Source organism: Panthera uncia (genome assembly GCF_023721935.1).
Source record: "Panthera uncia isolate 11264 chromosome D3 unlocalized genomic scaffold, Puncia_PCG_1.0 HiC_scaffold_8, whole genome shotgun sequence".
Taxonomy (NCBI): Eukaryota; Metazoa; Chordata; class Mammalia; order Carnivora; family Felidae; genus Panthera; species Panthera uncia.
The window spans coordinates 58385516-58397825 of record NW_026057586.1 but is presented as its reverse complement, the minus strand read 5'-3'; the positions used below and the strand labels follow the sequence as shown (position 1 = coordinate 58397825).

At 35.3% G+C, this 12310-nt stretch overlaps 1 protein-coding gene across 3 annotated transcripts in view; it reads right to left on the bottom strand.

Moving 5' to 3' along the window:
- Positions 1 to 12310, bottom strand: part of ANKRD12 (ankyrin repeat domain 12) — a 128860-nt gene that overhangs the window by 56931 nt on the left and 59619 nt on the right. For all 3 annotated transcript variants that reach the window (XM_049620416.1, XM_049620418.1, XM_049620417.1), the window contains 2 exons: positions 9973 to 10173; positions 6903 to 7045 (listed from right to left, as the gene is read on the bottom strand). In XM_049620416.1, coding sequence (XP_049476373.1) covers positions 6903 to 7045; positions 9973 to 10173 — 344 coding nt within the window. The remainder of the gene's footprint in view (positions 1 to 6902; positions 7046 to 9972; positions 10174 to 12310) is intronic.

The window sequence follows — 12310 nt, the reverse complement described above, 5'->3', positions numbered from 1 at the left end:
AGAAGTTAGCCAATGAAAAGTAGTTTTTTATATTTTTTTAAAATACTTTAAAAAGGATTTATATAGGAGAATTAGTTCAGAGGAAAAGAGAGGGCAAAAAGAGGGTAGACAGAGAAAGGATGGTGGAGGCAGCACATGGCCAGCAAAATCTAAAATATTTACTATCTGGCCCTTTAGAGAAAAGTCTGCCAAATCCTGTTCTAGATCAGTAACCACTCATTCTTCTAATTCTCTTCTCCCAAAATGTTGGTTTTCTTGTTTCTTCTTTTTTTGTCCTTGTACATCTGTCATCTAGAATCTCCTCTTACTGTCATTTTAGGGGTTTGAGAAGGTAACTGAAGTAAAAACTTATAGTTAATATGAATAATACTGTACTGTACATCTTTATAAGTTGAAAAATTTCCATTTTTAAGCTTATTTCCTTAGGCTAGAGCCACAGGATAAAAAAAAAAAAATAGAATGTAGGATTTTGATACTGCTGAAAACTTTCTACACCCATTAGGAAATAACCAGCAAATACATATTGCAAGACTATGATGAATCAGGGACAGGTGGTTAATTTAAACATGTTACAAAACCCCAACCCAAATAATCTTCTACAGAACTTCCGCATATGCAAATCATTATTTATTCCAGAAGGATTTAAAGGGGGTCCCAGGGTGACTCAGTTGGTTAGGCCTCCGACTTCAGCTTAGGTCATGATCTCACAGTTCATGGGTTTGAGCCCTGCGTCGGGCTCTGTGCTGACAGCTCAGAAACTGGAGTCTTCTTTGGATTCTGTGTCTCCCTCTCTTTCTATCCCTCCCCCATTCATGCTCTCTCACAAAAATAAAACAAAGCTGCTTAAAGCACAAGAGCCAACAAATTTGAAATAAGTAAAAATGAAGAATGGACAGGTATCTAAAATAGAACTAGAAATAAGGCAATCACAAAAGTATGTATCATGAAATACTATATACACTTGCAAAAGGTAAGCTAAAGATTAGATTCTTAGTAAGCTATGTTAGTCTAAATAATTTACAACAGGACAGAAAACTGCTATCTTTCAGCTTCTCCCACCCTGGAAATGTTTTATGGATGGCTACAGTTGTCAGAGGTATTACTGAGTGAAAGAAATTTAATTCTTAGGTAGAGATTCATAATAAATGGTACAAATATACACAAATGAGAGTTTGGTGACACTCATTTCCCTCTTCCTTCTTAGGCACAAGTAAAAGAACAAGGAGAAAATAGCTCTCAATAGCTCTGAATTGTGACTCCTACTATCCTAGGCATGTTGGTAGGAGGAAAAGCAAAGGTCTCTTGAAAGTAGCATGCCAGTCTCCCTCTGGAAAGAGACTGGAAATAGTGTTTGAGTCCCTGTAAGTATAGGAGCTCAAAGGTCAGCCTCTGGAAATATTTGCAGCTATGTGCACATTTAGAAACTTGTATTCACAGAAACATGTCTAACAAGGCATAATTCTTTAACATTATAGTCAGAAATTAGGAAATCTTATCACTTTAAAGAAAAACAATTCATCCTTGATAAGCTATCAAGAAGAATATCGTTTAAAAAAAAGAGCAAAAAGTACAATATTTAAATAGCAGAGCCAGAAAATAAGTCACTTTCTGATAAATGCAGTGAGAAAGAAATGTATCCTATATATTGTCAGGTCTTATAAATTTAAGTCTTTTTCTTTCTGCTTTATCCTCAGTTATGTATTCATCCATCCATGTACCACACATGCATGCATGCAGAACTCAGTAAGTGTAATGTGTTAAGTCTTATGTAACAAGAAGCTCCAGGGGCCACTAACACAAATCCATACAAAAAGGCTGTATGCAGGGGCGCCTGGGTGGCTCAGTCGGTTGAGCTTCCGACTTCGGCCCAGGTCATGATCTCGCAGTCCGTGGGTTCGAGCCCCGCATCGGGCTCTGTGCTGACAGCTCGGAGCCCGGAGCCTGTTTCAGATTCTGTGTCTCCCTCTCTCTCTGACCCTCCCATGTTCATGCTCTGTCTCTGTCTCAAAAATAAACAAACATTTAAAAAAAAAATTTTTTTTAAAAGGCTGTATGCATGCTACTCACAGTGCGGTACAGGAAACACACAAGTACATCAGTAAAAAAAAAAAAAAAAATAAAAAAAAAAAAAAAGCTGGAATTGCTATATAGGTATATACAGGTGTATACAATTGCCAAGGGAGCAGAAAAGACTAGTCCAATGGTAAACAAAAACCAGTTCAGGAAAAACAATGTTTATACACTGCATTTTTTCTTTAAAATTAGAACTTCTTTGAGAATCATAAAAAATACCTTAGAGAAAAAAGTTAATGTGAAAAATAGCATTTTTAGTTTCCAAATTCTAGTTTCTAAAATATTTGAGTATTTTTGAAAAATAGTAACATAAAGGTAGCCTTTTAATCTTCTACCTCTGACATTTCTATACCATTTTAGATTTCAAGGTGTGTTTACATGCATAGTGTCTTTTTTCCTTCAAAATATCCCCTTTAGATAGGTATTATTTGTTATATAATTTAAAGACGAGGAAATGGGAGATTCAGAGGAGAAAAGCCACTTGTTCAAAATCACACAGATAGTAAATTGGCCAGGCCACAAGTGAATTCGTATCTATCTTCACTCCAAATTCCACTTTTTTGGTCAAATAGAGTAAAACGTGCCTTTTAAGACAGGCAGCTTGACACTGAAATTTTTACTGCATGTCAAAAAAGAAAATAGGGCAGAGAATGTTTGCTGCTTAAGAGAACAAAAGGGGATTTTCTAGCAGAAAGGTATGAGAGGATATCAAAATGCAATCTAGGACATTATAAAGCATGTCCTATCTTTCTTATTAGAGTGGAGACTCATTAAGTAGCAACTCTCCTAGATCACTGAATCATCATATCGTTTTTGTCTTAAAAAGACATGGAGATTCCTCTCTTTTGGTCCCTTAATTTGGAGTCACATCAATTTAATAAACTTGGGAAGAGCAGGAGTTCTTATGTCAATGCCCTGCCACGCTCATGGAGAGGCTGAGGGTATTGAAATGGAACAGGCTACACAGTCTTAAGACACATCAGAAGCTTGCTTGCTTATTGTGAAGATTGAAAGAACCAATACGTATAAAACATTTAGAACATTTCTTGTCCCACAGTGAAAATACAAATACTACCATGAGACATTAATGTAATGTAGTTCACAAAATACCACAAAATAAGAGATCAAAACAGACCAGTTATTCATATTTAGCTTCATACCCCAGTCATTTTATCATGTGAATACCGAGGATTTTTCTTACTGAGGAATTAGTAAAATCTGATTTCCATTTTTGTCACCAAGTTGATTTTTCCTATTATTTGACTTTGGGAAATATTCACTGAAGCCTATTGACTCAAAGAAGACAAATAAATGCAACTACCTAAAAAATGCAGTTACAAGAACCTCAGATAAATAATTTATGTGACACTCTATTACCAAGTCTCCCTTAATATGAAAAATTTCAGTAGTTACAAATGTTTTTCAGGTCAATAAGCAATTACATCTTCATTTGTAATGAAACGGTGCCACTTCTATGCACACTGTTCAAGTATTCCTCAAAGTAAATGTTACTCATGGCACTGTTTCAAGCAGAAGAAACTGCTGACTTCATGAAATTCAAAGTACAACAAGGTATTAAACGTGATGGTAGTGAAGACTAAGTGTTCATCCAGCTTGAAAAGAAATGCTCACTATAATCCCAGACTTGCTAAAGATAACCAAATCCTTTCCTTCTCTTCTTCAATCACCACCATTGGTCTACTCAATAGGAAAACAATGTGTGAGGACATTTTTTAAAAGGGAATTTCCTGACTTTATAGGTTCACTTGGGATTAGGTCACCATGAAAAGAAAGTTTTACCCAAGTGTCCGGAGTCTGGGGTTCACACAGTGTTTGACTCTTGCCTGGAGAAACCTGAGAATGAATGGGTGACTGGATTTGCTGCTGATAAGCAGGGAGGGAAGGCAGTCATGGAAACAGATCTGCAGGCTCACTAGTGGTAGGGAATGGTATGTTTCCCTGAGTCCCACCTGTACTGTGCATTGAAGTGCAGAGGCAGCTGCAAATGGATCCACAGAGCCAGGTAGCAGTGCCAGGCAGAAGCTTCCATCTGAAGGTTCTAGTGGATGGTGTGCACTGCTCAGATACCTTCTAAATGGACCAAGATGCTTATACCCCCAACTGCTGGGAGTGGCACCACTTAAGGGGTATGCCTCCTTGCCATCAGCAGCTTGCATTCACTGACTGATCCACGTGCACGCACATAGACCTAGCCCCTACCTCAAATCAGAGCAAACTCCAAAGTGCATCTTCGTATCAATGACTCCCTGTGACACTGGCTGAAGCTTTTGTTGCAGCTGCACAACTTCTTCCTTTGTTCTATCAGCTTCTTCCTTTGTTCTATCCTGCTGCTGTCATATCCTAACAGGTGTTGCTCCTGAGATCACATCCCTCTTTCCTCCTATCTCTGCAAGCACCTGCAAATTTCTGTCTCAGAATCCCAGCACCCAACCTATGGTACATAGAGTGGTCCTATGAAGCAAACTCTAAAAACTCTAAAACACGATTTTTGAACTGAATTACACGTTGGCTGCCATGAGATCCTGGCATATGGTGGTCATTGTCCAAACTTTCAGGCCTTTGAGATGTACCAGGGAAGTACTAATTTTAATGATGGTGCTTCTATTCTCAAGCCTTCACAGTCAGATGAATGCACCTTTTCCATCCCTGAAGAAGAGAAGTTTTTCTCAAAATGAAAGTAAGATTCTGGGTTTAGATAGCGCAGTGGAAGACAGTTTAATGGTATCTTACTGTAAGTCAGGAGAATTAAATGTAAGTTTCTCTAAGACAGAATGAGTTCAGAGTCTCCTCTTACCACTGTCGAACAAAAACTCCTCCTCTGCTTGGCTTCTAGGAAGCTAGAAAAACATTCTTATGTCATCCAGACAGGAAAGTAGAATATTGCTTTCTGGAGAAACTATCTATACCAAGAGAAGAACCTATAAATACTGACATTTAGGAGACTTTGACAAAACAGCCATCTTGTTCCACCAGACACACTACAGAAAAGCTCACCAGCCAACAGACTCCGTACATTACACATCTTGTCAGTCAGGCTTTTTTGAGCTTCAGTCAAATATGAATGAACAGAAGTTAACGGAAGATCTCTAATGAGAGAAATACACCACATCAGAGCAATGAGGATCTTGGGGAAATCCATGACCATGCAGGAAATAGAACAAACCATTTAATTAATGAAAGTTAAGATGGGCACCAGGAAACTAGAAATCTCGTGGAAAGACTGAAAATCCCACATGGGATTAATGGTTAAGTGATATTCCAGGACAGCATCTATGCCTCAGATCTAGAGAGCAACTAGTCCCAAAGAGATCAGGATACAAGATATCTTATATACAGGGATATGAAAAATCCCACAGGTATTTCTCAAAAATAATAAACTGATCAATGTGCTTTACCTTATTTACAGGCTAAATGAGTTTTATCAGAGAGAATAGAGAAGAACAAATATAGATGCATAGAAAACTAAATTAACAAAAGAAGAAAAGGCAATATATTAACCCAGATAATAAAACAAACAAAAAAAATCCAAAAAAGAGAATACAATTATAATAAAGGCTAGTAAAGACTACATAATATAGATTCTGTGAATATCTGAATAGCAATAAAATCTTCTGCAGGAGGTCAAAAAATAAAAACTAAAAATTAAAAAGCAAGACAGCTTCATCTTGCTAGAAATACAGAAGAAACACCTATGTTAGTTGTTTTTGGCAGGGTGCCTGGGTAGTTCAGCCGATTAAGTGGCCGACTCTTGATTTCAGCTCAGGTTATGATCTCGTAGTTTGTGGGAGTGAGCCCTGAGTTGGGCTCAGTGCTGACAGCGTGGAGCCTGCTTGGGATTCTCTCTCCCCCTCTCTGTCTCTCTCTCTCTCTCTCTCACTCTCAAAGTAAATAAATAAACATTAAAAAAAAATAAACAGTAGTTGCTTTTGGCTAAAAATACTGAGAAGTGGGGAGGAAGGGGGGGGAGCCTGCAGTTATCTTTAGAAGCTATAAAGTACTTTTCAACTTTCTAAACTATATCCAAATATTCTTTAATAGGTTTTCTCTTTACATAGTTTTTACTTTTATTTGAAACACAAAATCCTGCTTTTGAACCATTCCTAATAGTGCCCCAGACTGATTTGCTCTCACTGTAAGCAGACTACCACAATGCAATTAAGCATTAAAGACACTTAAAACATGAGCTTCATTACAATAGAGATGGGCTTAAGCTTGGATATCAGCATGACAAAGACTGAAAATGCAAATGGATTTAAAACCTACAATGGTTCATAAAATTACATCAAAACAAATTAAACATGATGTTCAAAGGTGCCATTAATTTGTAAGCATATATAATCATGTTTGATTATGTTTTTATTACTATACATATAAACCATCTGAATATATTAAATAAATAATATCAGCTAACATTCAGGAATGAAGGTTGTAGAGAGAGAGACCATTAAATATTAATAAGTCTGAAAAATATAGATAGGCAGGGCAAGACGGTAAAATTTTCACTATAAGTAAAACCTGTTTTAACTGCTGCATCTAGCTATCTGACAGGAGAATGGCCTTGCAATAAAATTTTGCCAACCTGTTTAATTAACTATCAAGTTGAATAAATCTTATGTTTTAGATAAAACACTAAATTTGACTACAATATGAATTAGCAATTAGAAGGCAGGAAAAAGGGAAAATAAAATACAGATGAGCTCACCAAGCAATGGGTGAAATATGAGATGGTATGACGAAGAAGTGAACTAAATTACTCTGGGCTGAGTTAATATTTTGAAAATGTATATTGATTTTTCTATCATACTTACATCTCTGTGCCCACTACTAGCAGAATCATGGAGTGGAGTGTCATCATCTAATCCTTGTGTGTTAACATCTGCTCCAGCTGCTATAAGTATCTTAGCAACATCATAATATCCAACGTTGCAAGCTTCATGCAATGGTGTCCAACCTAAAGTTAGCATATTAATTTAACATATGGTTAATTTACACTAATTAAAAAAATATGTTTTATATACATAGCTGCGTGAGTGAGATATATGGCTTCTAATACACATAGTACTGAAGGAAAAAGGAATGATTAACAAGCTACTGGAAATAAACACCTAAGAATACCACCAATTTTACAGAAGATTTATTTATGTTAATATTATTTCCACTGGGGCTAAATATTTTACCAAAATATTAAATTTTTAAGCTTATCCAATAAATACAAACTTGCTGTAATGTATAATAATCATCTGAACTATGGAAAAAGAATAGAAAAAGGAAAAAATTAATAAGCTTGTTAGGGGATTTCAGCAAACAAAAGCCTCTATGTTTTAAGAGTTTTCATTTTTCCAAGACTTAATACCTACTTTAACTAAAATAAATTTATCACTACAATAACTTTGGTGATAGAAAAAAAAAAGTTGTGTTAATGAAAGAAATTAGAAAACAAAAAATACAACACAGAAAATAAGCATCACCCATAATTCCACCACTCAGATATAAAAATTTGAATAATCTAGCTAATTCTAACCTCTTTCTCTCTTTGATCTGTAATTTTTTTCTTTCTATTTTTACTATTACTTAATTTTTAAAGTTCATTTTGAGAGAGCAAGCAGCACAAGTGGGGAGGGGCACAGAGAGAGGGAGAAAGAATCCTAAGCAGGCTCTGTGCTAGCACACAGCTGACTTGGGGCTCAATCCCATGAATCATGAGACCCATGACCTGCGCTGAAATCAAGAGTCAGGCACTCAACTGAGCTACCCAGGTGCCTCTCTTTTTTTTTAGTTTATTTTTTATTTTAGAGAGAAAGAGCGTGAGCAGGAAAAGGCACAGAGGGAGAGAGAGAATCTTAAGTAGGTTCCATGCTTAGCGTCCAGCCCAATGTGGGGCTTGACCCCAGGATCCTGTGATCATGAGCTGAGCCAAAATCAAGAGTTGGACACTCAACTGACTGGGCCACCCAGGCACCTCTCTCAGGTATATAATTTTAAAGTAAAGCTGGGAAGGTTGTTTAACCCTCTTCTATTTACTGAAGTGAAAATAATCTCCCATGTCATTACACTTTTATACAAATAGTATAGGACTAGTTGGTACACTGTAACTTATTTAAATAAGCTCCTATTCTTGGGCATTTAGATTATTCTTATTTTTTTTTATTTTTTAATGTTTATTTATTTTTGAGAGAGAGAGAGAAAGAGAGCGCGCACGCACACAAGCAGGGGAGGGGCAAAGAAGAAGACACAGAATATGAAGCTGGCTCCAGGCTCTGAGCTGTCAGCACAGAGTCCAACACAGGGCTTGAACTCACCAACCGTGAGATTATGACCTGAACCAAAGTCGGACACTTACCTGACTGAGCCACCCCGGTGCCTCCTGGTTTTTAAGATATTAAAAACAATACTGTAACAAATATTCTTACAACTAAATTTTCATGCATATCCATATCTAAATATTTAAGTTAAGTCTTTAGAAGTGGAATTGTTAGATCAAAGTGCATTTTGTGTCTCATTCTTTAAAGGAGACCCTGTACATTGCCCTCTTCCCCACTCACACCAGAGAAATAAATTCCACGTGTATTCTAACAGGGCTACATTACATTTAAAAGCAGAACAAAAACAAAATATGGGAATGAGAAAACAGAGGGGTATGTAGGAGCAGAGAAGCCCTTATTACAACAAACAAAAAACAGAAAGAACCCATAAATAAAAAGATTAACTGATAGGATTACATAAAAAATTAAAACTTTAAATACAATAAACAACACTGAAGTAAAAATTCAAACACAGCCACAGTGAAAACTTTTACATATTTGACAGAGAATTAAAACCTATACTAAAGACAAGAGGCTCTTACATATTAGTAATACTGCCAAACCATTAGACAAATGGGCAAAAGGCTAGATCTGGCAATTTTTTCCATTTGTCAGATTGCTAATAATTAAATTGATAATATCTAACTTTTGTGAAGAGAAAAAGGGCTCTTCTATGTATTCTTGATGGTAGTATAAATTGAGAAATTTTTTTTTTGGATGGCCATTTGCATACGTAGCCCCTTTAACAGTTTCCATTCTGAAATTCTGAAATCCTTGTATAACTATACACCAAGTCATTTCTATAGGAGTGTTCACTAAACTATTGTCCATGGAATCTATACTATGCAATAGTAATGCAGCTGTTGAATAAAATAGAACCACCTATCTGTACTGGCAGAAATATCTGTAACACATTAAGTAAAAAAGGCAGTTTGTAGAACTACAGACCAATAGATACAGATGGGATGATTTAATTTTTTAAAAAGCCTATAAAGGCTCATTTTATGCAGATGGTAATAAAAATGTACAGAAAGGATAACCTTCAAATTGTTAACAATAGTTTTGTGGCAAAGAAAGAATCTGTATTGTAGTATGTGAAGTATGGGAATCTCTGTATTGTTCCCTGCATGCTTTTACTGTTTGAATTCTTTACAGTAAGAATGTACTGGTATGGTATTTGAGTAATTAAAATGAAAACACCACCAGTGCTCTTAAAGTTCTCATGTTCAAGTTAATAAACATTCTTGAAAGACTTATGAAAGAATTAACACTTGGAAAACATTATGTAAATCTAATTTATCTACAATAGAACCTAAATTAGATAAAGAATTTTGTGGTAATATATCAACTAAAATACTCATTTAATATTTAAAAATTTGAGTAGTTCTTGACATGGAATTATAGCAGAGGATCAGGGTTTATGTGCACACTCCAAAAGAATTTTATAATATACTACACTTTTAGAACTCTTTTGTATTAGCAAGAGGAAGACAGAATACAGATTAAAATGTAATCAGAATCTGTTTCAATGATCAATTTTAGGTCCTGAGAATTAGTTTTTAATTACTAGTCTTACCTGCAAAATCTTTCACATTCACATTTGCCCCTAAACTTATTAATTCTTTGACTTGTTTCACATCTCCTCGAATAGCTGCCATGTGTAAAGGAGTTTCACCACGTTCATTTCTTTTATTAACTTTGTCTTTTTGTCGAGATGAGGAACTGGGAGTTTTCTTCTGGGCTGGTGTCGTTTGTGATGGATGATTTGGTGTGGAATCTGTAAGAAAAAAGAAAGTTAACGAAAGTTCTAGACTGAATATTTTGAATGTTCATGGAAAGCTTTGTAATGTGCAATTTCCTGGAATGGGGGAGTATCTTCTCACCCTAACAATCCAAAACTTGGCTTGGATGATATATTAATAATTACACCCAAAATACACTGAGTAGATCTTCCTGTAGGGTTATCAAATATTGCATGAACAAATACAGAAAAAATGTTTTATCAATTCATAAAATTGCCTGAAATTGGTAACAAAGTATCCAGTATGTACTGTAAAAGTGTTTGCTAAATGAATAATTTGATAAACTGCAAAAAATATGTATTTCTCGGGGCACCGGGGTGGCTCAGTTGGCTGGGCGTCCGAAATTGGCTCAGGTCATGATCTCACAGTTTGTGAGTTCAAGCCCCATGTCAGGCTCTGTGCTGACAGCTCAGAGCCTGGATCCTGCTTAGGATTCTGTGTCTCCCTCTCTCTCTGCCTTCCTCTGCTCATGCTCTCTCTCAAAAATAAATAAACATTAAAAAATTTTTTTGAAAAAAAAATATGTATTTTTCATGGCATGTTACTCTTATTCTAACACCTAGATGAAATGACACTGAAGGCTAGAGTTCACACTTTGGAACTCAGACAAAGTGTTAGAGTTCTATTCGGATATTAAGTTCAAATTGAGGTCATGGATGATTTTAGCATTAAAATGAAGCTTAAGATCTACAAGAAATAAGGACGTCTGGGAAGGCCTTTAAAAAGTGGGCTAATCAGAAAAAAAATTGCTTTGAGTCCCATCTTTTGATTTTTGTTCCAGTCTCTATACCAAAAATAAGAATGTTAAACAAGATAATACCCAAAGTTCTCCCTCTTGTCCCCATTTTAGAACTACTGGGACAAAAACAAAACAAAACAAAAGGTTTCTTAATCAGTTAAGGATTCCAGACATATGTACAGTGCTAATAATTAATTCTGAAAATTTACAATTATTTAAAAGAAACAAATGTTCTAAGAGGAAAGTCTATGGAAAATAATTTTCTAGCATCATATAGAAATTTTCTTGCAAATTGACATGATTAGGGCACTCAAGTAACATCATTCTGTCCCCAATAAGAAAAAAAGCTTAAAATTTACATTTTGGATTTTAAAGTGCATTGTGTCAGTAACAGTTTCTTATCTGGACTTCTGGAAGTACACTCCATAAGAGCACAGACACAGTCTTAGTGTCTATCTTATTCGTTACTGTATCTCAACTGTTTAGAAGACTTTTTGGCACACGGTGGTACTCATGCAATACTTGTTGAATGAATAAATGAATTTTACTATAATCTTTATAGTCAAATGATTTATTAAAATTAGTTGTTCAGTTTCTTAAAAACAAAAGGACGTATTTTTTAATCCAAGCAACTTGCAAGGAATTAATTCACACAAAATTTTGTTAGCCATTTCAAAATAATATTCATATACATAAAATAAAAATAGTACTATCCATAATGGCAACCAGGGTAAACATAACAGAAACAGGAGAAATTAATTACATAATGGATAAAGTAATGAATCCTAAACTACGCGTATGCTTATATGTTGGCAAACAGCTTCATATTTTGAAAGTTTTCCACTCTAGTTCTACATATATTAATAAAGTTGACTAAAAATCCTTATATGAAAAGAATCAACTGCATTATAGTATGATCTTATTTAAATTTTAAAACACAAATTACATAGAGAGCCTGCCTGGCTCAAGACAGTGGAGCATGTGACTCTTGATCTCGGGGTTGTGAATTCAAGTCCCACGTCAGGGATAGAATTTGCCTTAAAAAAAACAAAAACCCTACAATGAAACAGGTATCTGTATGTTTACACCTAGAAAACTTCTAGAAGGAACACTGGAGACGTGGCAAGATTAACTTTTTGCCTCCTAATTTATTCTAAGGATAGAAATTCATGGTATAACAAAATGAGTTCTTAAAAATAAAAGTCTTCTCATCTAACTATTATATCTGACACAAGGTCAACATTTTACAGAAACATTTGAAGTTTTAACAATGCATAGCATCTTTTTTTAAAAAAAAATTTTTTTTAACATTTATTTATTTTTGAGACAGAGAGAGAGAGAGAGAGAGAGAGAGAGAGAGAGAGAGAGAGAGA